The sequence below is a fragment of the Dama dama genome, chromosome 18, assembly GCF_033118175.1.
Source record: "Dama dama isolate Ldn47 chromosome 18, ASM3311817v1, whole genome shotgun sequence".
Classification (NCBI taxonomy): Eukaryota; Metazoa; Chordata; class Mammalia; order Artiodactyla; family Cervidae; genus Dama; species Dama dama.
In genome coordinates, this window is record NC_083698.1 from 34,520,696 (window position 1) to 34,548,146 (window position 27,451).

Genomic DNA, 27,451 nt, shown 5'->3' on the forward strand with positions numbered 1-27,451 from the left:
AGGTTGATAAACGTTGGGTTTAATAGATTTTCCTTAAGCAAATTTCCTTACTTTGAAAAGTCTCTGGTGTTTTAATTTGAAGTATAATATAGTAATATGTTGGAGAAGGAAATGGCAACCCACTCCAGTATTCTTGCCTGGGGAGTCCCGTGGACGGAGGAGTCTGGTGGGCTGCTGTCTGTGGGGTCGCATAGAGTTGGGCATGACTGAAGCGACTTAGCATGCATGCTTGCATTGGGGAAGGAAATGGCCACCCACTCCAGTGTTCTTGCCTGGAGAATCCCAGGGACGGGGGAACCTGGTGGGCTGCCGTCTGTGGGGTTGCACAGAGTCGGACACGACTAAAGCAACTTAGCAGCAGCAGCCGTAGCATAATGATATGTGTAGTATTCTGTCAGTCTCGTTTTTCATGGAGTCCTTCATCCCATGAAACATCAAAGTAAACTGATATATTCTGTATACTTTATAGAATGTATCAGTATAGGATTGTTCATTCATCAGTATGTATGTTTTATTAGGCAAAGAGACAAGATCAGCAGTTTTTAAAAAAATATTTAATTTATTTATTTGGCTGTGCTAGGTCTTAGTTATGGCACAGGGGATCTTTGTTAAGGCATGTGAAACCTTCTGTTGGTGCCATGTGAACACTTAGTTGTGGTATGTGGGATATAGTTCCCTAAGCAGGAATCGAACCTGGGTCCCTTGTGTTGGGAGCATGGAATCTTAGCCACTGGAACATCAGGGAAGTCCCTCAACAGCTTTTAATATGTAGATAATGTTACAGAAATGTCACAGAAAGCTTTCTAACTTTTGTTTGGAATATTTAAGATTTTACACCCACATGTTTTTCCTGTTTAGTTTTCTCTTTACTAGCCATAAAAAATATAGTCAGAGGTAGAAAGAAACTGAGACTTTATGATTAAAGTTAAATATCACAAAAGTGATGTATTGAACCTTAACTGGAGTATTTAAAGGGAAAATTTGTGATAAAATTATTAAACAAAAAAAAATACATATAAGAAAAGATTGGCTGCAAAAACAGAATAAGGCCAAATATAAGAATCCTATTAAGCAGAGATTAAAGCATGCACAATTTTATTTTGTTTTGTCCTTTATTTAACTTTTTTAATCCACATTTTTCCCTCAAGTGAATAGAAGGTAAGAGTTCTAAGGTTGATGATAACTCTGCTGCAGTGTATATTAAATCAATGTGTGTACTTCTTCTGAATGTTACAAGTTAACTACTGATAGTTCAAATGCTCTCTCTTTCTTTGATGTCAACAAAAATGATAACCAACTGTATAGATACAGATGATGTGCTTTTCCTGATAGACCCTCTTTTAACTTAAAGTCTGTTGATAATTGCTGCTTTTGCAATAAGAGCATTTTCAACTACCTGAATCAAGACTTTCATAGCAATATCACTTACTGGTGCTTGACAGCTAATGAAGTGGCAAAGCAGGGCTGATAAACTCCAGAGCCTATCAAGAGGCTGAGTGTAGCATTTTTTTTTAGATTCTGATTTTCTAAATGAGGTGGAAGTCATTATGTTCATCAAACAAACTCAACTATGAACTTTTAAACTGATTTCTTGATTTTTTTTTTAGTGATTTCTTGATTTTTTTAAAGAAGTAATTTCTTCTCACTGAGTGCTTAGAAATGATAAAGCAACAGCTATATTTGGGAAAAGCTAGAAAATCTCTTTCAATTTTGTAATTATACTGGTTTGTATTACTTTTTGAGTTTTATCAGTAGTGGCATTTAGCCTAATAAGAAACAAGTGCCTATTTTACATAAGGTCATTACAAGATTAATATAAAATTAAATTAAAAAAATCTTGGAAGCCTTGTTGAAAATACATTGCTGCTTAGAGACACAACAAAATACAAAACCCTTTAAAGCAAGATTTGTGAGGTGTAAGTACATAAGTTGTTATTTTCACAACAATTTATTAATTTGATTAGAAAATGAAAATGTGTCTTTTAAGGAATAAATGTGCTCCATTTATAGTTTATAAAATTGTTTTTTATCATTTAATAAAAAATTCAGTAATAACCATTTTGTTATAAAGACACGGGCTTCCCTGCTAGCTCAGTTGGTAAAGAATCCACCTGCAATGCAGGAGACCCTGGTTCAGTTCCTGGGTTGGGAAGATCTGCTGGAGAAGGGATAGGCTACCCACTCCAGTGTTCTTGGGCTTCCCTTGTGGCTCAGCTGGTAAAGAATCTGCCTGCAATGCGGGAGACCTGGGTTTGATTCCTGGATTGGGAAGAGCACCTGGAGAAGGGAAAGGCTACCTACTCCAGTGTTCTGGCCTAGGGAATTCCATGGACTCTAGTCCCGAAGAGTCGGACATGACTTTTATTACTAAAAGTTTGGTAATAACAGTATTGTTATAAAGATATGATCGACAGAGAAAATCTTCTATTAACTGTGTACATGCAAAATCAACAAGTATCAGGAAAATGAAAGAATCAGGGTATCAGCGATCTTTTCATTGCTCACATTGAACTACCACTAGGGTTATGTTAGTACTGAACAGCACTAACACACACTTTGTCTCACTGCGGGTCTAAAGGCAAATTTTACTCCTGCTATTCTCTGCATCCAGACTCATTTTGAGTTTCATTTTGCATGTGTGTTGTGGTCAGCATGGATTAAAGGGATATTGAGTTTCGAGTTTCACTCTAAACAGTGTTTATAACTTATCATTGTAACATTGATATTAGTGCCTTGTTTTGTTCTTTCTTTTATTATTTTTAAAGAGGAAAACAGCTGCAGTTTTTGAGGAAGTATAGAAGGAAGTTTAAAGAGAACATAAGCTATTTTTTTTTCTTTTTTGCCTACTCTTAAAAGAGAGGCAAATCTGGTTCTCAATTAGGTTTTGTCTTTGTGGCGATAAATGTCTGTGTGTCCTGTGTTGGTCTAGAGAATCTTTAGTGTGTGCTGTCCTGTCCAGGCAAGAGATGATCTTGATTTAATGGGCCCTGGGCCAGCAAGAATTTTCCATAAACAAGCTGTTTATGCTTCATAAGTTTTAGCTTCATCCTAGGGAACCACTTAGTTGTCCTTTGAGCTCTTAAACCAAACCTGGCTCACATTATATTTAATTTTAATCCTAGACTAGTTATAACCATGACCCAATCTTAGAGTATATTTACAGCAGGGTGTGTTTGGAAAAGAGAATAGACTAATTTAAACTGATTTCAATTTCTGTATAAGGTAAAATACTTATTTTGTTTTCATACAAAATTGATTTTAGATATAGTATTATCACATAGCCTTACAAAAAGCTATTTGGGCAGAGTCGAATATAAGAGAACTTAATTTCCCCCAAATTATCTACATGATAATCCTATTATCTCCTTTTTATTTGTGTATGTAGAGAGATTATAAAATGTCAATGAATTATTATGAACCAACTTGATATAGGGCTTCTGACTTCCATTGCTTAATTAGTTATGAAGTATGTTAACTCCAAAACTAAATACATCATTAGGGGAAAAATACTTGTGGAGTTCCATCATAAATAGTATGTTATTGTCACTATGATAAGGAAGTCCCAAGAATGCATCATGTAGCTTCATCTAGAGACTCTTTGAGTTCATTGGTTTTCAACACAATCCTCTCCCTATCTCACTCCTACCCTTCTGCAGGGAAATCTGATTCAAACAAAATCCTGTTTTAAGGAATCCACAAGCCTTCACAATCAGAATCTATTTTTATTCTTGTTATTGAAGTGGGATGTGTCATTTGAGGGCTTCTGAGGAGACCCAATTGTGAACAATCCACCTGCCAATACAGGAGACACGGGTTCCTTCCCTGGGTCAGGGAGATCTCCCTGAGAAGGAAACAGCAACCCACTGCAGCATTCTTGCCTGGGCAATCCCATGAATAGAGGAGCCTGGCAGGCTATAGTCCATGGAGCCACACAGAGTTGTACATGACCTAACGACTGAACAACAGCAGCAAAATGTCATATGAACACCTTCCTTCCTCTCCCATCCCCCCCCGCCCCCGCCAAAAAAAACAATTAAGAAAATATCTCAGGTGAATAATTTCTACTTTTCAGCTGACAAACTTACTTTGCATTTGTTTGTGATACTCAGATACTATGTAGTTTAGCGATAGAAAAAAACTAGAAGTAGTAAGGACAACAGGATAAATTATGAGTTATTTAAGTTACATGCACTATTACACATGAAGAACATACCTATTTTATCCACCTAATTAGAAATCCATCATTCATTTGATAAGCATAACAAACACTTCTGTTAGCCACATCTAGGGTTTAGGTAATTCCTGCTCACAGCTACACACAACTGCTTCTCTGATTTGTTCATTTGGTTGACCCTTGATAATATTCACATCATCTCCTGGTCTTTCTTATGACTTTCTCTTTTCCTCCAAACTTCAAGAATTAAATAAAGTTTTGTCTCAACTACAAAGGGTCACCCACAAACATTGAATTATGTATATTCTCCAGTAAGTTCACACTTAGCCATACCAGTTTTTGTCAGTGAGTAAGGAAAATTTTTTTGCTCTCATAAATGTGTCTTGGGATGGAAATAATGGAAAATACTAAATACTCAAATTTATTTCTTAAAAACTCATTTGCTCTGTGTTAAAGTAATTCAGATCATTCTTAAACAGTTTTTAAAAAAATTCTTAGAGTGGGCATGCACATCAAATAATAGGTGGCTAAGCGATTTATAGCTCAACATTCAGAAAACTAAGATCATGGCATCTGGTCCCATCATTTCATGGGAAATAGATGGGGAAACAGTGGAAACAATGACAGACTTTATTTTTTTGGGCTCCACAATCACTGCAGATGGTGATTGCAACCATGAAATTAAAAGACGCTTACTCCTTGGAAGGAAAGTTATGGCCAACCTAGATAGCATATTAAAAAGCAGAGACATTACTTTGCCAATAAAGGTCCGTCTAGTCAAGGCTATGGTTCTTCCAGTGGCCATGTATGGATGTGAGAGTTGGATGGTGAAGAAAGCTGAGCGCTGAACAATTCATGCTTTTGAACTGTGGTATTGGAGAAGACTCTTGAGAGTTCCTTGGACTGCAAGGAAATCCAACCTGTCCATTCTAAAGGAGATCAGTCCTGGGTGTTCATTGGAAGGACTGATGCTGAAGCTGAAACTCCAATACTTTGGTCACCTCATGTGAAGAGTTGACTCATTGGAAAAGACCCTGATGCTGGGAGGGATTGGGGGCAAGAGGAGAAGGGGACAACAGAGGATGAGATGGCTGGATGGCGTCACTGATCGATGGATATGAGTTTGAGTAAACTCTGGGAGTTGGTGATGGACAGGGAGGCCTGGCGTGTTGCAAGTCATGGGGTCACAAAGAGTCTGACAAGACTGGGCGACTGAACTGAACTGAAGCAATTTATAAGTATTTAATCCTCCATATGTGACTATATTACACAATTTTCTTACAGGAAAATGAAATATTTAATGTTTAAGTGTCAGAGTAAGTTTGCTTTCGTATAGTCATATAAGGAAGTGCTAGTTACTTGAAGAACACACTGAAACATGTTGTGGTATATGTAAATAAGACAGCCTGAAGAACCAAAATTTAGATGATATTTATCAAATTAAACCTCCTGATTTTAACTTTGCTAACGTTGCATTGCTTACTCAGAGGCATTTTAGGAACACTTTCTGGTGAGCTGGTTAATAATGGAAACCTGCTTGTAGCAGAGCCTTACAAATAAGACAAAACACAGATTAGAGAACAAAAATTAAACCCCTCGATTACTAGCCCATCACTCAGAGCACCAAGTTAAACTGATGTGAGTTGTAAAAGAAGTATCTGCATTTCAGTTCTAAATCTTTTCTAATGATCTTGCACAGAAATGAGTGATCAATTATATCTTTGTATTAACAATTTTTGTCCACATTGAAACATTTAGTTAGTTAATGTAATAATAACATTTAAACTTTCATTTTCATTTTTCCAAAGAGAAGTAAAAGTTAAAATATGTGTCAGTTATTTTGTAAATTACTTGCAACATTTTTTAAGCATAACCCTGTGCCCCAAATTTACTGACATCAGGGATCAGGCAGCAAAAATAAAGCAAAAAAAATTTTCACAGTTTTTCTAGAAATTTATTTGAAAAGAGCATTGAACTGAGAGCTTAGAGACCTGAATTTAAACTTGGCCTCTGTAACTGTTAATGGTAAAATCACTCATGACTTTTTGTAAATGGAGGCAATCAGACTATAATCTGAAGATCCTTCTAAATATCTAGCTCAGTAACTATTCAGATAATTAGACACATATGCCACCATGCTAACTTCATATCTAAAAAAACTAAAAACATATTCTACTCCCCATCCATACAAGTGGCACACAATTAATGCATTAGCATGTATTACGTTTAAAATGTATGGAGCATCAGAGGAGGGAGTAATACCTGCTAAGTCTCAAGGCTTTTATGGGAGAGATGGTTACTAACTGTACGTTGAAGCATGAGAACCTGAAAAGTAAACTAGAAAAAGGAGAGGGCAGGCTAGATTTAGAGAAGAGTTTATTGGCCATTTCTGATGGGAACTTAGAGAAATAGACTTAAAACAAGACTGCAAAGGAACATTAGGAACTGTGACTTTTATTAGGGAGACTGAGCAAAGGTAATGGGTGTAGGTACTTTAAAAAAAAAGAAATACTACATTTTTTAAATTGGCTCTGGTCAATTTTATAATGACGCCTTGAAGAATATATTAAAATGAGGAGTTTAAGATACAGATTCAGTTAAACTATTGGCAAAAACTGTAGCAATAAATTATTGCAATAGTTACTGTGTTCAATATTACTGATTAAATGAAACTCTGAATTCAAACTGTAGTCATAATTTTTATATGTTAAATGACCATAACAGTGCCTGACACATAGAATTTTTTAAAATAGCCATTTTATAGCCATGTTACAAATAATTCAGGGTTTAGATGGCATGATTTTATTGGTTATTTGAATGTAATTAGAAAAGCTAGTGTATAGTCCGACATAAAATACATCATGCTTATTCCTAGAAGTTTGTTATTACTTTACTTTTTCTGTGTTTTTGCTACATTTTGTAAAAGCTGTTGCAAATACTATTTATTTAGACACATATTTCTATGTGCCAACATAGGTATATACCACGGAAAGGTTTGAGGACTAGGAACACAAAGATAAGAAAAAGGAGATTGTTTTAACTCTAGAAATGGAGCTAAAGAGATAAAGCAGTGATTAACCTGCATTATTACATGATACTCTTTCACAAAGGAAGGCATGATATACTGTCCCTTAGAAGGTTGGAGAATTCACAGGAGAGAATTAACCTAGATCCTGGAATCTGAGTAGATTCACATGGTAAGTTCGGGTGGAAGATGGCAATGATTGGGAGATAGAAGACATTCTAAGCAGTGGTGACTATAGATAGTAGGCCACTGAGGTGACTGGTAACAATTCTGTTAATACATATGCATGTGTGTGTGTGTGTGTGTGTGTGTGTGTGTGTAAATGTGTGTATTTACATGTCATTATATATAGGATGCATACACTTACCCACAATCTATTGGTAGATGAGCCCCCAAATGTGTGGAAAATGCTAAGGGCTCAAATCTTGTGTTGGAAATTTCTAAGCAGGTTTTAAATAGATAAATGATGTAATATCTGTGCTTTTAAATCTGATTCATTCCTTGTTTGAATGAATATATTACTAAGAAATTGTTATTGATATAGTCTCTTGAGTGAATGGGTGGTCTGTCTCCTTAAATCTTGCATGTTTGAGAATGTCTGATACTGTCTGTCTTGCTGGGTATAAACTTATTGAGTCACATATGTTTTCAATTGGATATTTGCACAAATTCCTTCTTTGATTTCTGGCAAACAGTGTTGTTTTGAATAAGGATACAGCCTACTTGATAACTTCAATAGATGACTGAATTTTATTCATGGATTCCAAATATATTCTTCCTTTGTTTAGTAAGTTCCATAATTGATCCTCTGATAGATTAGATTTTCCTAGAAGATGGTAACATTTCAGTCTGCAGATATGTTTATTTTTAGGATTTTGAGGTTTTATTTCCTATCATCCATTCTTATTACCTTCTCATTGATCAATTTTACCTCTTTTAATGAAAATTTGATTTTGTTATTAGTGTGAAGCTTTGACAACAAAACTTAATCTAACTCTCTTTTCCATGTCAATTCCTCTTTCCTATGCTTTTTGGTTGCATTATGGTCAACTTTCTATCTTTATAACAGTTAGAGTGAGCTCGAGGAGTTCACAGTACACAGTTGTTATTTTTACTTGAAAACAAGCTTCAAATTTTAAAATACATTTTCTTCTAGGGAAATATATTCTTTATTCTTTCATATTTTGCAATTGGTGTGTGTCTTATGAAACCCCATCAAAGACACTGTGGAGTAGTCTAGTATTCACACTCTTCCACTCCTACCTTCACAGTAGTTTATCTACACTGATTTCCTTTGGTGGGAGGGTAATACACACACAGTAAATATTATGTACAAGTGTGTTATTAGAACAGTACATGGCAAATAAATGTTAGTTATGATGATGTTTTGTGTGTTAGCTGTACTTCCAATTTTTATGGATATTTTCCAATAATTTTATACCTATATAGACCCCTACAACTTGTTTATATAATAAAGCATTTATGGATTGAAGGTTTGTGATTTGTTAATACTTTGGTCACTAATTATATCCCATGTAGCTATAGGATATAATTACCTAGTTATTGCTGTAGTTCTGCATTTTATCTCAAAATATTTCATGCTTCACTCTTTTGGATGTGTTCTCTTAACTACTCATGGTTTGATATTCTGTGAGTGTATTTTCTCTGAATATTTTTCCCTCTATTTTCTTCTTTTTTTGAAATGAGATTCAAGGGAAGGGGATAAAGTTAAGAGTGCCTTTTTCTCAACTTTACCAGGAGAGTGTTACATTTATTTTGTATAAAGATTTTTCTAGAGGCAATGCATAACATGAATGTTGTAACCTTACGAAGGAAGTTCTGTTAGAAGATAATTAGTGTAATCAAAAGATGAAATTATAAGGAATTAAACTGTGACAGTGAGGATATAAGCAGAAGAAAACAGAGGAGAAATTATAGCATTGAACAAAACTGAAGTGATGGAAATGGTCTGTGGATGATGAAGAGGCTCTGGTTTGTACGATTCTTTGGATGAGTGACACTTGTACCCAGTTTTAAAATGAGCCAAAAGGTGATGATATCAATGGAAAAAAGAAAAAGGAGTGAGTTCTAACCAAGTCATGCAAACTCTTGAGATATTTGTGCAATAACTAAATAGAGGTTACTAATAAGCCTTTGTTTGGCTTTTGGGGGGAAATCTGTCTTGGAAGATATACATATGAGACATGTCAAAATACTGCTTGTGATGAAAGCCATAGTTGTAGATAAGATTATAAACAGAGTTATTATTGTATAAAAAGACCAAGTACAGAGTAAATAAAATAATGTAAATATTTAAGAAACTATTAACTAAGGTGAATTATGTGATAGTGAGAGGTAACCAAACTTCTCAACAATCAGTTCTAAGTATTTTCCAAAGTGTATTCTTATATTTATCTTTTCTTCTTAATGATCAGTTCTTAGTATTTTCAAAAATTCCTCCTTCTTAGAGGTGGTGCAGAGTAAGACAGTCTGGCCTCTGGTGTTGGGAACTGAAATCTTGACTCCTTCTCATGAACTCTATGACCTAAGATATTCCCAATATCTATCTGAGTCAATTTCTTCATGAGAAAAAAAGGAAATAAAAGTTTCCACCTCAAGATGTTGCAGGACTTGAATGAGTATACTAATAAATCATTCAACAGTATTTTGGCACATAGTAGACACTGAAAATTTCTTTTGTATTTTCTGTTCTTTCTCCTGGCTTTTACTCATGTCCTCTGAATGAAATGTTCCATTGCACCCCTTTCTGCTGCCCTGTACGTTTTTTAAGGCCAGGCTTAATTCCCAAACTTTCTCTAAGGATTACCCACTTCTGGTAGCATTAATTTATCCTTCCTATAAACTTCCTCAGCTTTTATTATTCTGTCTGTGATTGTTGTTCATTTAGTTTTTGCTTCCCTGAGGGCATTTGTCTACTTTCAATCAAAGTTTTATTAATCTTTATGCCCCATACACTTCTTAGTCAATGTCTATGTGTTGCACATAATAAGAACTAGATGGATGCTTGTTGAATTAGTAGTTGAATGATTCAAATAAAAAATCTGAATCATCAGATTAGATTGTGAAAACTTACTTTCCACAAATATTTCTCACATGAGAAAGAGTGGAAGTAGATTACTATCACAGAGAGGCCTGCTCTGAATATTTTATATTGTAACGAAGGGAAAATCTGTTGTCCCTTCCTGACAATGTGGTGCAGGGCACTTGTGTATTATGGATCTAGAAGCATGGAAGCTGGGCTTGGGCTAATCATGGACCTTTACTTGTCCAAAGCTCGTGTGGGTACCCAGAACCTTGATCAGGGGGTCTATCCAAGTCAAAAAAGGGTGGTGTATTCAATTCAACTATAACTAAGAAACATCTGGCAGAAGACAGTCCTGGCATCATGTCAGTGTGATGGAGACTAATATCAAAGATCAGACTGCTGGCAAATACAAAGAAATACACTGAAAGGAGAACTTGAAGAAATATTCTAGGCAAAGGTCGTGACATTGTGTTTTATAAAGTGTTGTGGCCTCTGGCACAAGCTAGAGAAAGTAGCAAATTTGTTAGGGTAAAAGTGACATTCAGACCAGGATGTTTAAACTGGATGCACGTTTTTAGTTTACCTGTTATCTAAGATAGATTTTTTTCCTAAATATATTCAAAAAATACATTGGACCAAACTTTGTAAATTGAGAGAATATTCTCAGCACCATCAAATAAATAATAGCATGTAGAGCTCACTAACATTGGGTTTGTTGGTTCAGTGACAAGATGCAGTGGCCAGAAACGCTCGGAGTAGAGTTCATTCTCTGCAGTTTATGTTAGAGCAGTACTTCCCAAATAGAAGTCTGCAGAAAGCTATCACCCTTCTCCATATTAAGTTCTAAAAACTAGTCCTCAATGAAACAAAATAAAGTAAAATAAGATGAATTTTTCTACAATATAACTTTATTAATCTCTAAAATTTATTCTTTGTGTATTTTTGCTCCTTCCTAAACTTTTTCTTAGTTAAATAAAATTCCTTCTCTTCTTTGTCTAAATGAAAATAATAGTAAATAGCACTTATTCTATTGTCCTGTTTTTATAGTACAATGAAAAGTTGCCACCTTTCATGTCAGCCCTCATTTCTCTCTTGGAAATTTAAATACTCTAGGAAGCCCTGAAATATAGACTCTTAAATTTGGGACCTCAATGAACTTTCCCATATTTACAAATATCTGAATGTGATCACCATTTAGTCAAAATATTTTGGCATTGTACAGACCCAAATTTTGACTGCTTTAAATAGGATCTTTGTTCTGTGCAAAGGATAAAGTTCAAGCCATGGAAAAAGGACATAAGCCTAAAGCCATGAGTGAATACAGGCAATTCATTAGAGAACAGCAACTGGTGGGGTCCCATTACCTTTCATGCTATAAAATTAACAGAAGGGTGGGTTTTGGAAGGAAGGAAGAAAGGAAGGAGGAGAGAAATAGAAACAGAAATGTCATAGAAGTCAAAAGTATAAAGAACAGGATGACTATTGTTTCAATTTGAAGGTCAAGTGTACAGCAGTTCTCTTTCCAGTTGTAAAAACTCTAGTTCTGGATAGTCTTGCATTCAGGAAATCAGTATTCATTTCACTGTTTTTGAAATTTGATCTGGTCATTGTAATGCAGTCATCTATGTAAATCTGTGCTTATCCTAAAGATAATCAGGACAGCACAAGAACTATACAACTTTATTATGTAGAGCTGAATCAACAGATGTGATTTTGGTGTAAATTTTCTCACCTTTTTTCTTTTCCTATGTCACACATACAAGAAGAACACTAACTTATATTTTAAACAATGTACTGATAGTGACATCTAACTTTGTTTTTTCCTTTATTCAGAGTTACATTAGAGATCCTGATGGATTCAAGGGGAAAAGGCAAATCTAAAAATTTATAAATAAGTTGAACGAAAATTAGAATTGACTCATTAGAAAAAAATCATGGGTCTTCACCCATGATTATTTTGATAGGAAATTCTGACTGAAGGACAAGTCAAGTAAAATTTCTTCTCTCCTTTTGCTGCATAGTATTAGATTTTTAAAAATCTTATCATGTGGACTTTATTTGTATCTTGAATTTCAGAAGATTCATAAGATTTTTAGTAATACATGACAAGAGAATGCAGTCTATTTATAATTGAAAATCATGCTGCTTGAAGTTATATGAATCAATTCTCCTTCCAGAACATGTGTAAACTTATGCTTATTGTCTATATTGTCTTATATATAGCATGTCTTAATAATAATGGTGGTAATAGGTGGCAATTATTGAACACAAACTATTTGCTTGGCTTTATGACCAGTTTACCTTTCATTTGTCATTAAACAGAATATATAAACACTAAATCATTTGTTGAATCTGGAATAAACAGAATGTTTTCTTAATTATCTTACAAATATAAGAATATGTAGTTTGTTAAGAGTGCTTGTCTGAAATTACAGTTTTGATTACAGTCCTACACTTACTTTCCTATGGTCGACATGGCCTGTAGAAGTTGAAGTCATGTTTCAATGAGGGAGAAACTGAATTGTGCCCAAGGGAATTAGTGCCTCTATTTGCTTTGTCTATTAGAATTCACCAAAGTCAAGTTGATTCTATAGAAATTTATGTTTTTCTATAATGAATAGCTGTTGTTGACTAAATGTGAACATAGGCAAGATGTAAGAACATAGTAGGATATTAAATGTCTCATATTACTGAATATTAATTTCAAAGCCAGTTTGTGTAATGGCAAAATTTACATTAAAGTGGCTGGAAAGAAACATCTAAAATTTTTTGATTCTAAAGGAGTGAAGTCAAAATTGAAGTTAATATCAACTATAACGTAATATGTCAACATATAGGAAAAATAAAATCATAAGCTTATAATTTAAAAACCATAAATGAAAACAGACTATTTAAAAATGTGAAACCTGGGCTTAGGGAAAGAGTTTCTACTTTTAACCTAGATTTTTTTCACCCTGAGAAGAAGTGAGATAATCTAAGCAATCCAGAATTTGCTCTGGCTCAATGCCAGGAAGGTCTCAGAAAGATTCTTCTCTGTTATGAAGTGATGGATAAAATCCCTGATACAGAGGAACATGTAAGGAATTAGCAGCAAAAGAAATGATGAGGCAAAATTAAGTACCTTCAAAGAATGTAAAACAGCTGCCAACCTGTACTCCAGGAGAATATTGTCTTTTTGTTTAATGAAATGATCCAGCAGAAACATTTTTATAATGTAGTTTATTTACAGAGTGATTTCACACATAAATGACTAAACTCTTTTCTCTTAAGTTGTCAGTGCATAGAAACCAGTAATTCTCCCTAAGCTTAATTTATAAAATTCAACATGTAACCTATTTTTCAGTTGTATGAATATTTTCATTATTTGGAATTATGGTATTGCAAAATTCAGACTTAAATTGAAGAAAGTAGGGAAAACCACTAGGCCGTTCAGGTATGACCTAAATCAAATTCCTTACAATTATACAGCGAAAGTGACAAATAGATTCAAGGGATTAGATCTGATAGACAGAGTGCCTTGGAGAACTGTGAATGGAGTTGGTAACACTGTACAGGAGGCAGTGACCAAAACCACCCCCAAGGAAGAGAGATGCAACAAGGCAAAATGGCTGTCTGAGGAGGCCTTAAAAACAGCTGAGAAAAGAAGCAAAGCTAAAGGTAAAGGAGAAAAGGAAAGACACACCCATCTGAATGCAGAGTTCCAAGGAATAGCAAGGAGAGATAAGAAAGCCTTCCTAAGTGAACAATGCAAAGAGAGGAAAACAACAGAGTGTGAATGACTAGAAACCTCTTCAAGAAAATTAGAAATACCGAGGGAACATTTCATACAAAGACGGGAAAAATAAAGGACAGAAAATGTATGAACCTAACAGAAGCAGAAGATATTAAGAAGAGGTGGCAAGAATACACAGAACTATACCAAAAAAAAAGAAAAAAAACCCCAAAAAACCTTAATGACCCAGATAACTATGATGGTGTGATCACTCATCTAGAGCCAGCATCCTGGAATGTGAAGTCAAGTGGGCCTTAAGAAGCATCACTCTGAGCAAAGCTAGTGGAGATGATGGAATTCCAGCTGAACTATTTCAAATTCTAAAAGATGATGCTGTGAAAGTGCTGCACTCAATATGCCAGCAAATATGGAAAACTAGCAGTGGCCTGAGGACTGGAAAAGGTCAGTTTTCATTCCAATCTCAAAGAAAGGCAATGCCAAAGAATGTTTAAACTACTGCACAATTGCACGCATTTCATACATTAGCAAAGTGATGCTCTAAATTCTCCAAGCCAGGCTTCAACAGTACATGAACTGAGAACTCCCAGATGTTCAAGTTGGATTTAAAAAAGGCAGAGGAACCAGAGATCAAATAGCCAACATCCATTGGATTATAGAAAAAGCAAGAGATTTCCAGAAAAACATCTGTAACATGAACTATGCAAACCCTTTAATTGTGGATCACAAAATGAACTGTGTAAAATTCTTAAAGAGATGGGAATACCAGGCCACCTTAGTCACCTCCAAAGAAACCTGTATGCAGGTCAAGAAGCAACACTTAGAACCAGTCATGGAACAATCAACTGGTTCAAACATGGGAAAGGAGTACGTCAAGGCTGTATATTGTCACCCTGCTTATTTAACTTATATGCAGAGTACATCATGTGAAATGCTGGGCTGCATGAAGCACAAGCTGGAATCAAGATTGCTGGGAGAAATATCAATAACCTCAGAAATGCAAATGACACTGCCCTTATGGCAGAAAGCAAAGAGGAATTAAAGAGCCTATTGAAGAAAGTTAAATAGAGTGAAAAAGTTGGCTTTTAAAACTCAACATTCGAAAAACCAAGATCATGGCATCTGGTCCTTCATTTCATCTCAAATAGATGGGGAAACAAGGAAAAGAGAGAGAGATTTTATTTTCCTGGGCTCCAAAATCACTGCAGATGTTGACTGCAGTCATGAAATTAAAAGATGCTTGCTCCTTGGAAGAAAAGCTAGACAGCATATTAACAAACAGAGACATTACTTTGCCAGCAAAAGTCCGTCTAGTCAAAGCTATGTTTTTTCCAGTAGTAATGTATGGATGTGAGAATTGGACCATAAAGAAGGCTGAGCACTGGAGAATTGATGCTTTTGAACTGTGGTGTTGGAGAAGACCCTTGAGAGTCCCTTGGACTGCAAGCCGATCAAACTAGTCAATCCTAAAGGAAATCAGTCCTGAATATTCATTGGAAGGACTGATGCTGAAGTTGAAGATCTAGTACTCCAGTACTTTCTAGTCAGCTGGTATGAAGAGCTGGCTCATTAGAAAAGACCCTGATGCTGGGAACTATTGAAGGCAGGAGGAGAATGGGATGACAGAGAATGAGATGATTGGATGGCATCACCGCCTCAATAGACTTGGGTTTGAGCAAGCTCTGGGAGCTTGTGAAGGACAGGGAAGCCTGCCATGTGGGAGCCCATGGGGTCACAAAGTGTCAGACATGACAGAGCGGCTGAACAACAACAACAAATGATAAAGAAAGTCATTATTTTTATTATTTAAAGTGCAGCCAACATACAGAAATTGGCAAACAAAAACCAATGTAAACCAAGGAGTTATCGCTGTTCTTATTTATCCCTTAACCATACACAATTACTGATGCTAACAAGTTGGTACACTTGATAAGATAGTGGAAAAGTACTTCTTTCAGTCAGCTCCATCTTTCCTGATTTCCTACTTGTAGTCAAGAAGATCAAACATATTAATATTTAACCTCTCCTTCTACAAACAGTTATTCTTTAACTGAGTATTTTCCATGCAAACTAATCTAGTATGAATTATTTAATTTCACCTTTGTAATAACTCTTGGGAGATTCATTATTAACCCCTTTTTCTAAAACCTGAGGCCTGAGTAATGTAAGGAACTCACCTGAGTTTACACACCCTGTAAGTACTATGGTAGTGCTTGTGTTCTCACCTGTAGCTACGACTCCATATTCTGTAGCTCTAGTAGTTGTCTTCCTGCTACTTTTCCACTTCATGTTTAAAGGCCTCTCACATGGTTTCTGTGCATGTCCAGTTAAAATCAATCAGTCTCTTAAATGACCCTCTTGATGATTAATATCTATGTAATTGTCTTGATTTAGATTCAGCGGGCTATTACAATTTTTTTTTAGTTTGCCTAGCTACCTATAGTTTGGTCTCTCTGGTGTTTGGGTAGAATTAGTGTTTAGAATTGGAAAGAAGAGTGAACGTCATCTACTTTGTTTGATAACCAGAGCTCTGTGTGTAGTCAGGCAGTGCCCGAGCACGTCCAGTGATACAGCCCAGTCTCTGGTATAGGCCTTTCCATCCTCACACAGCTCCGAGTGCCTGAAATTTCAGTCTTATATTGACTCTGTAGCATTGATCCTTTATAGTCATTGGTGAGAGGAATGGCATTTACATTCATATACTGTGTGGTGGATTCTCTGTTCTTTCTCTTTGGAGACTAATAGCACTCATTTATTTTGGGTATGCTTTACATGAATGAAACTCTTTCCCTTGATCTGTGTCTTTTTTCCTCCTGCCTTCTATTCTTCTTTCCTTCCTTTTTTTTTTTTTGGTCATAAGTTGAGGGTGAAATAAGATAAATCCAGTAGTGTACTGTTTCTCATGAAGAAATTTGAAAAGCATCTTTTAGCAATTTATTAACAATTATTACAGTTTTGCATGTAAGATGGGTAGTTAGGTAGGTAGATATAGATAGACAGACATTCCATTTAATATGTATTGACCCAGTAATATATTAAAAAAAACATGTGATGTGTGGATGATAAGCTATTAACTATATGTTTTCTTATTCTGGTATGTAATTCATTTATATGAATGATGGTAATAATTGACAGTGTGATGCAGGCTATAAGTAATTAAAGGAAAATATTACAAATAAATTAATTCTGTGTGAATCTGTTAGGGGTTTCATTTGAACTAGCTTGGAAGAGTGATGCTGTTTTCCCTAGGTAGCATATAGCTGTAGGTGTCAGGAAAGGCTAATAAGTGGATGACTATTGGAATGTGTTTTCCTGCCCTGTAGTGGACATGAGAAGGAGTACTGAGGTGGGGTTTAAACTCAAATGGTGTTTATCTGAACTTTAATGCTAAGTTAAGAAGTTTGAACTTTGTTCTCTATTAAAATATTATTTTGATGAGATGGAAAAGGAAGTAAAAAAATAAAATAAGGCAACTTATCGAATGACTAATGTCCTGGGAAAGGTCTGGGACAGAGGAAGGGTCTTCATTTCTGCTTTCATTCCTTGGAAGGCACGTTCTACGTTTTATGGGTGCCTATGAAAATTTCTACTATGCATGCATGGTAAAAATCTGAATCACTGATTCAGAACACATTTCTGAAGAGTTCCCAACATCTGTATTTTGGAATTGTGGTGGTGGTGGCGGCAGCGGCGGTGGTGGTGGGTATGTTTATATAAAGGCTACAGATATAATTTCAGTTGAAGCAGATAAAAGAAACCTCTTCGGTAATGGTCAGCAATTACCTTTCTACTGCAAAGACAATTTACTGTTCTTTCTATTTGAAAATACTTTTCTTACTTAAGGTATCTGAAGGTTCAGTATTTGCCTGTTGACAGCAAAAGTAAATTGGAAATCGATAAACTAAAAAACTGGGATCACATAGCAAATTAATTTAATTCAGTGTTTTCATAAAAAACTAACTCATCCACATGCCAGTTACAAAATATTACAAAGTTAGTGATTTAATTATCAAAAAGGCATACTAAAATTCTTTATTAAAGAGAGACCTTAAACAACCTAGGAGTTTGTTTTCCCCACACTACCTCTGCTCTGTTGGTCCTTAAGCTTATCCTTCTAGCAATGACTTGGAGCAGGTGAAAACCACTTAAACAAGTTTTAATAGAGTTAAAGATGTTTTATATACAAACTGACCATTCTAATTCACTGCCACATGCAAAGAGCTTCCATCAGACCAGTCATTTGGACAAAGTATTTCTCTCCTTTGTTCTGTAGGAGTATGTCATCTTGAACATGAATTCAGCACACTAATGGGAGCGTAACTTCCATTTCATTGAAATGTAAAGAGTCATGTGAAGTTTTAATATCACAAAGAATAACCACTGATTGGTAACACACCAGGCAGTAGCCAGATTACCATGTGCCAATTATCTCTACTCATACCGAACCTCACATTAACGCTCAATGTCTTGCTTTGTTACCTTGCAGAAATGTTGGAATCCAACAATGTGATCACTTTCAATGGCTTGGCCAACAGCTCCAGTTATCATACCTTCCTTTTGGATGAGGAACGGAGTAGACTGTATGTTGGAGCAAAGGATCATATATTTTCATTCAACCTGGTTAACATCAAGGATTTTCAAAAGGTACCTTTATTCTGATACAAGGACTATAATTTTTTTGAAACAATTTAAGTTATATAGAATTTTATAGCTATTTAATTATATGACAACTGAAAAACTTGTTCAAATTAATATTTTATCTTTTAGACACATAAAATTAAAGCACTGATTTGACTTTCACAAATCAATATATATAGTAAACCATAAAAATTATCAAGAGGAAACTGTAGTATTTTTGGTGATCATTATAAGAAATGCTAACTTTAGCTTATTTTTCTATAGTTGTATCCTTTTTCCTGCATACAATTAAATACCCAAACCATTATAGAAATGTGTAATAATTGATTTCATAGACTAGGTGTATGTGTACATATATTTATATATAATTTATGTATCTATATTGCCTAAAAATGCAGAATTCATCAGTCATTATATACATACCTCATCTGATGTGTCACTCATGTTTGTAAAGTTTATTATTAATGGGACACAGTTACTCTCAGTTCATTTACATATTGTCTCTGTCTGCTTTTATTCTACAATGTCAGAGCTGAGTAGCTGTGAAGTAAATCATCTGGATCAGAAAGCCTGGAATATTTACTATCTGTCCCTTTAAACAAAAAGTTTCCCAAACACTGATCTGGAAGATTGGTTTTCAGTGTTCAGTTTTTGCAAATGTGGTCATTTAGACACTAGTCTTTTATCAGTTTTTAATATACTTTATAAAAAGTATTAGTAATACTTATAGTATTTATTACTTATTTAATTAATACATTGTATAGGTTGGAAAATAAACATGGGATGACAAATTAGTGGAAATTGTGCTACTGAGTCTATATGCTGTATTCTAAGTCAAACATTTATTTTTTAAGTTAGTATTTCCAGTCTAAATTTTCTGAGAAACAAAGATCTTTATGCAAGCTTTCCCAAGAGCGCGAATGTAACATGGTTTTTAGGATGCATGCGTACATGCATGCTCAGTCGCTCAGTCACGTCCGACTCTTTGTGACCCCATGGACTGCAGCCCCCTAGGCTCCTCTGTTCATGGAATTTTCCAGGCAAGAATACTGGAGTGAGTTGTCATTTTCTACTCCAGGGCATCTTCCTGACCTGACCCAGCAATCAACCTCTTATCTCCTGAGTCTCTTGCATTGGCAGGTGGAGTCTTTGTCACTAACCCACCTAGAAAGCCCTTTTAGGGTGCATTGCTGTTTAGTGGCTGAGTCCTATCATACTCTTTTGCAACCCCATGGACTATAGCCCACCAGGTTGCTCTGTTCATGGGATTTTTCCAGACAAGAATATTAGAGTGGGTTGTCATTTCCTTCTGGGTCAGGATATCTTCCTGACCCAGGGATCCAACCCGCATCTCCTGCATTGGCAGGTCGATTCTTCATTGGTGAGCCACCAGCAAAGCCCCTTTAGGGTACATGCACTTCAGTATTTATACATGTATTTATACAATTCAGTATCATATATAGTTTTACTTCTTCACACTGAGGGTTTCAAAGTGGTGTGTCTCAACTTCTTATAAACTGTAGTGAACTGGACAATAATTTTTTAAAAATAACAGAGTTGTAAAAAGCTTTTGTAGTAGTTGAAGAACGTTGCCTAGGATACAATAAAGATTTCATTTCAGGGCTAATTTATTTCTAATAGGGTATACCACTAAACCTAACACTTTTATTCTGTTCCCCAAACCCTAAAATTCTGACTGTGAATTATGAAAATTGATTTTTGACGTACAGTCATAAAATGGCAGTGCCCTTACTGATATATTTTGAAATTAAAATATGGCATTTAATAATCACCTTGATTTATTCAGGCTGTTTCTTTCTTTCTTTTTTTTTTTTTTCATATTTCAGTCTATTTGATTTTGAAGCCTCCTCAGGTGATAGCAATATCTCTAAAGTTATCTATTATCTAAGGAAATGGGTTATCCATTTGTTTTTCTGAAATGATAAAAATACTTTATATCTTTTGTAAAGGTCACAAAATAAGGAGGTTTTTGTTGCTTTAGTGAAAGAAAACCACCATTTATAAAATGAAGGAAAATCTAAGATGATTAGGAAGACTACATATTTTAGTAATAAGAGACTATGTCAGTTCACATTTTAAATGTTTATAGAATTTTCATCATTCTATAAAATCCATATATATCAATATAAATATATGTGATATATATATATATATCTACATTGACTATATGAGCAGATGTCACTTTAAAATATGTTTAATGTATTGATTGTGTTTCTTCTGAATGAATATTCTTAATTTGATAGATATATATAAATTCAGTTCTAAAATTGAAAAGAACTAAATTGTCATGTAAAACAATTTACTATTCTACACCTGAGAAAAATCCTGGAGACATTTTTATGCCTGGAATATATCGTTTACAGCAAATACTTAGAAAATAGATTCAGTAAAAGTTCGGTGACTTGCCTAATATAGTGTGCTTACTATAACTCCTACTCTTGATTCAAATCATTATTCTAGTAATATGTGACATATTTCTAATTTTAAACATCAGTTTCAAAAATATTTAATTTTAATTGTCACACTGTTTATAAGATAAATGCAGTTTTCTTAAGGATTTTCTTCTGCTTGTTTATATTTGTCTATTAATGTTATTTTAGCCTATGTATAATGTTATTCAATAACTTTTTCCTAAACCTCTACTTAGGAATAAAATCTGTATAAAATAAACTCAGTATAGAATCTGTAGGGGGTACAAATAATTCTTGAGGCACTTACAAGATGAAGTAGAGATGTATGAATTTAAAGGTAAATATTAGGTCAACCCTTGTTAGAAAAACACAGTCTCTGGTTTAGGTGGACCATAAAAAACATATTTGGCCTTGATAAAGGGTTACATCTCTTTAAGGTGAAAATGCTTATTCAATAATGAGTAAGAGGAGCTACCGTGGATAAATGTATAGAGCATAAAGAAGGGAAAGTCTAATATGATCTTGAAGCACTTTGAATATGAGGGTAAGAAATGTAAGTACTGTTAATGAGATTAATTAATGGGCTTCCCTGGTGGCTCAGTGGGAAAGAAACCACCTGCCAACACAGGAGACACAGGTTCGATCCCTGAGTTGGGAACACCCCCTGGAGAAGGAAATGTCAACTCTATAATTCTTGCCTCGGATATCCCAAGGACAGAGGAGCCTTGTGGGATACTATCCATGAGGTCACAAAAAGACCTGGATATGACTTAGAGACTAAACAACAACAATTAAATTAATGAGAAATTTTGGAGCAAGGAAAAGAAAATAGCAACAGGTTAATAAATCTAACCAAAACTTAGGAACTATCCTTCATGGAAATAAATGCTATTAGAAAGACAATTTATATATTTGCTCTATTGACTTACAGTTATTCTCATTAAATTGCTTTCCAAAAGAGCACTTTCTACACCAGAATGAATTTATTTTTCATGTTAGATATTTAAGCCATTTTTGTTCAGCCTGGTCTGTAATAAGTTGAGACTACACACCCTTCTGGAATGCAAAAGTAGAAAGTCAAGAGATACCTGGAGTAACAGGCAAATTGGTGTTGGGGTACAAAATGAAGCAGGGAAAAGGCTAACAGTTTTGCCAAGAGAACTGGTCATAGCAAACACCCTCTTTCAACAACACAAGGGACGTCTCCACACATGAACATCACCAGATGGTCAATACCGAAATCAGATTATATTTTTTGCAGCCAAATATGGAGAAGCTCAATACAGTCAGCAAAAACAAGACCAGGAGCTGACTGTGGCTCAGACCATGAACTCCTTATTGCAAAATCCAAGCTTATATTGAAGTAATCGGGAGAACCACAGGAACAGCTAAATGTTTCATTTGACCTAAATCAAATCTCTTGTGATTATACAGTGGAAATAACAAATAGATTAAGGGATTAGGTCTGATAGACAGAGTGCCTGAAGAACAATGAACAGAGGTTCATGGCATTGTACAGGAAGAAGTGACCAAGACCATCCCCCAAAAAAGAAATGCAAAAAGGCAAAATGGCTGTCTGAAGAGGCCTTAAAATAACTGAGAAAAGAAGAGAAGCTAAAGGCAAAGGAGAAAAGGAAAGATATACCCATCTGAATGCAGAGTTCCAAAGAAGAGCAAGGAGAGATGAGAGAACCTTCCTCAGTGATCAAAGGAAAGAAATATAGGAAAGCAATAGAATGGGAAAGACTAGAGATCCCTTCAAAAACATTAGAGATACCAAGGGAACGTTTTATGCAAAGATGGGCACAATAAAGTACAGAAACAGTATGTACCTAACAGAAACAGAAGAGATTAAGAACAGGAGGCAAGAATACCCAGAAGAAATAGGCAAAAAAGATCTTAATGACCCAGTTAACCATGAATGTGTGATCACTCACCTAGAGCCAGACATCCTGGAATGCAAAGTCCAGTGGGAAGCATCACTACAAACAAAGCTAGTGGAGGTGATGGAATTCCAGTTGAGCTATTTCAGATCCTAAAAGATGATGCTGTGAAAGTGCTGCACTCAGTATGCCAGCAAATTTGGAAACCTCAGCAGTGACCACAGAACTGGAAAGATCAGTTTTCACTCCAGTCCCAAAGAAAGGCAATGGCAAAGAATGCTCAAATTACCGCACAATTGCACTCATCTCACATGCTAGCAAAGTACTGCTCAAGATTCTCCAAACCAGGCTTGAACAGTATGTGAACTGCAAAATTCTAGATGTTGAAGCTGGATTTAGTAAAGGCAGAGGAACCAGAGATCAAACTGCCAACATCTGTTGGATCATAGAAAAAACACAAGAGTTCCAGAAGAACATCTACTAGTTTATGGACTATCCCGAAGCCTTTGACTGTGTGGATCACAAAAACTGTGAAAAAATTCTTCAAGAGGTGGGAATACCAGACCACCTGACCTGCCTCCTGAGAAATCTGTATGCAGGTCAAGAAGCAACAGTTAGAACTGGACATGGAACAACAAACTGGTTCCAAATTGGGAGAGGAGTATGTCAAGGCTGCATCATATTGTCACCCTGCTTCTTTAACCTATATGCAGAGTATATCATGTGAAATGCCAGGCTGCATGCAGCACAAGCTGGAATCAAGATTGCTGGGAGAAATATCAATAACCTCTGAAATGCTGATGACACCGCCCTTATGCAGAAAGGGATAAAGAACTAAAGAGCCTCTTGATGAAAGTGAAAGAGGAGAGTGAAAAAGCTGGCTTAAAACTCAACATTCAAAAAACTAAGATCATGGCAACCGTTTCCATCACTTCATGACAAATATATGGGAAAACAGTGGAAAATATGAGAGACTTTATTTTCTTGGGTTCCAAAATCACTGCAGATGGTGACTGCAGCCATGACATTAAAAGACACTTGCTCCTTGGAAGAAAAGCTATGACCAACCTAGATAGCATATTAAAAAGCAGAGACCTTACTTTGCCAACAAATGTATGTCTAGTCAAAGCTATAGATTTTCCAGTAGTCATGTATGGATGTGAGAATTGAGCCATAAAGAAATCTGAGTGCAGAAGAATTGATGCTTTTGAAATGTGGTGTTGGAAAAGACTCTTGAGAGTCCCTTGGACTGTAAGGAGATCCAACCAGTCAGTCCTAAAGGAAATCAATCCTGACTATTCATTGGAAGGACTGATGGTGAAGCTGAAGCTCCAATCCTTTGGCCACCTGATGTTTAGCACTGACTCACTGGAAAAGACCCTGATGCTGGGAGGGATTGAAGGCAGGAGGAGAAGGGGTGACAGAGGATGAGATGGCTGGATGGCATCACCGACTCAATGGACATGGATGGACATGAGTTTGAGCAAGCTGCAGGAGTTGGTGATGGACAGAGAAGCCTGGCGTGCTGCAGTCCATGGGGTCTCAAAGAGTCGGACACAAGTTAGTGACTGAACTGAACTGAATACACCCCTCTAAATTATAAGAAAATATAGCATGAATGTTAGCAAGATTACTTTTTTGTTAATAATGACATAAGAGAAAAATCTGAAAATGAGTCCTATGTTGTGTCAATGCCATCTATGAAAAACTAGGAAACTGCAAGAAAACAACTTGCCTTTTTGAACTAAAAAAGGTATCTATTTTAATAATACATGATTTTTGCACAATCTGTCTGAAAAGCAGAATATGAAAGTCAAATCTTAGCTCTGCTATTTATTATCTCTGTGTTCCAGAGAAAATTTATATTTGATCTTCCTCCATTGTTAACTTTTAAGGAAGAATAGCTCACTTGGCTTTTCCCTATTCAGTGAGAAGACAGGGCTGTGGAGCCTGTGGATTGCAGGTGCCAGCCCTTATTCAGGAATCAGGGCAATGTTAATTGTAAGAATGTAAGACTTGTTAATTAAAATCATGGTAACTATATTCTTCCTTTGTAAAAACATTATGAAACTCCTTTGTGAAAAATAAAACTTATGGCGCAAGTTATAGTACTTTACAAATACAGACATATATGAAAAAGTATATGAAAATGAAAGGATTACATAAATTAAGTGCTTAAAATGGTAAAAAAATTAAATGCATATAGAAAAATCTTGAGAGTTTTTCATTGTGACATGGACCTGAAATCTACTTGCCATGTCACCATAATTTATTTCAATAAGTCCTAAATTCTTATTTATAAATGCATTGCATTTTGCCTTTATTCCCTAGATTATCACAGCCTTTGCTCAAGTTTATGACCATTTATATTGAATTATCTAGAAGTTCCCAAATGAATGATAATCATTCATTTTGAGACTAAAAGCTTTCTAGCAGACATGAATGACTAACTGCCATCATCTCTGAATTTTTCTTTTATATATGACTGTTTCCCCCTGAAATTAACTGGTGTTACCAGACAAGAAAGAGGAGTTAAAAAAAATTAAAATTGCTGTGCCCAAAAAGATAGGAATCATTGAAATTGCTCAGGGGAACTGAAAAGTTTATGTTAAACTTTAGATGAGGATATTTTAATTAATATTATTGAGGGAAATGCATCTATAATCCTTTAAGCCAAGAGTCATAAACGGATTTACCTACCAGTGTCCCTGAATTCAAATCATACAGGAAACTTTGGAAAGATGACGAACAAATATTAGGGATGAAAATGCAAAGTTATTACCCAGTTAGTCTGAGTTTTACCCACAGTGAGGAGGGTGTTTTTTTCTTTTATAAGAGTATCTGTTTCCTCATTTCCTCCTTTTTATCTCCTGAACGTATGCAGTGCTACTCTTCACCTATTTTCCTTTCAAAAAAGAAAGATTACTTTCTAAAGTGGATTTCTCTAACCCTGTCAGTTGCTCATTCATGAATGTCATGCTGAGATCTGACTTATGGAAATGGATCCAGAGCACCTGATGTTTAAATTTCAAAATCAAAATCACTATTTTATGATAAAAACTGATTCACTGAAAAGAATGCAAGCTGCATTCTATGCCTATTTCTGTCTCTCTCCACTAGATTCTCATGTGGTCTCAAGATCTACTCCTAAACTGCCTTACAGTTCTTTCCATCTCACACTGTTTAGATCTATTGACCACATAAATTTCTATGTACCTCAAATTTCATTTATACAGCAAAACCTAACAGGTAGACAGAGAGTATATGATTTAAGTTCATGCTAATTATCTGATGCCACTTTAAAGTCTACACTCAAAGTTTCTCGCCACATAATGCTTTCTGGAACTTTCTTTGTCTCAGTTGCCCTACTTGATCTAACAGACTGTAATGTTGGATCTCTTAGAAAACTTAATTGGCAGAAAATAATGTTTCTTCTCTGCCCTTAGATTGTGTGGCCAGTATCTTACACCAGAAGAGATGAATGCAAGTGGGCTGGAAAAGATATTCTGGTAAGTATCAATCTAGTAAGTTATTTTAGGAATTTTCTAGTGTCATTTTTGCTCATTGTTATATGAAACATCATGCTTTGTGGACCTAATCACTCTTTTAAAACAAATTAGTGATACATAATGTTTGAATATTTTGACATTTTTATGTAAAACATTGAAAGTTTAATGCAAAGCAAGTGGGTAAAATTGACCTTATATCTAAATAAAGCAAAAATCTGTTCCTTTTGATGATTTATATATGCAAAAGGTAATTAACAAAATGCACTTTTTAGCATAGATACTTACACCCAGTGAATCAACTTATTTGTACAGATTGGTTTTCATATGTTAATGCTTCTTAATTCCTTTTGAATGAATTGAAATTTTTCTTCTTCTGAGTCACCGTGATTAAATTACACTTTCTTTCCATTTCATTCTATTTCTTTTCTTTCTTTTCCTCTCCCCTGCTTTCTTTTCTTCCTATGTTTCTCTTCTCCTTTCTCCCTTAGAACTTTCATCTTTCCTTTCCTTCTTACTTCCTACATTTCATTTACTCATTCCTTAAGTAAATATGAATTGAGAAATGACTATGTAATATACATTGTCTTTGGTACTCCAGACAAAAAAATGAGTGAATGGTAAGTAATCCCTACAATGATTTTACCACTCTTAATAGGTAGAGGCCATTTTTCTTGAGGTAAACTTTGTCACTGAGCCACAGGTTTGAAGCATAGCCATGTATCTGCACAGATCATGAAAGGCAGTTATAATCATTTAAATCAATGCATTAAAATGAATTCAGAATTTTAAATATGATTTTTTTAAAAGTTTTATCAGATACTTTTGGATCCAAAATAAATGTTTTGTCTCTGGATTAGCATTTAGAAGAAATTTATCCTAAGATATTAAGTCATAAATCAACTTGTATGTGTGTGTGTGTGTATATATATATATATGTATATAGATAGATAGATAAATAGATAGGTAGATAGATATTTCCAAGGGACAATCTGATGGATTGGTAGCAGCTGCCTA

General features: G+C 35.2%; 1 protein-coding gene across 3 annotated transcripts in view; it reads left to right on the forward strand.

The window, feature by feature from the left end:
- SEMA3A (semaphorin 3A) overlaps positions 1-27,451 on the forward strand; it is a 506,000-nt gene that overhangs the window by 328,750 nt on the left and 149,799 nt on the right. For all 3 annotated transcript variants that reach the window (XM_061165131.1, XM_061165130.1, XM_061165132.1), the window contains 2 exons: positions 18,462-18,619; positions 26,375-26,437. In XM_061165131.1, the coding sequence (XP_061021114.1) occupies positions 18,462-18,619; positions 26,375-26,437 (221 nt within the window). The remainder of the gene's footprint in view (positions 1-18,461; positions 18,620-26,374; positions 26,438-27,451) is intronic.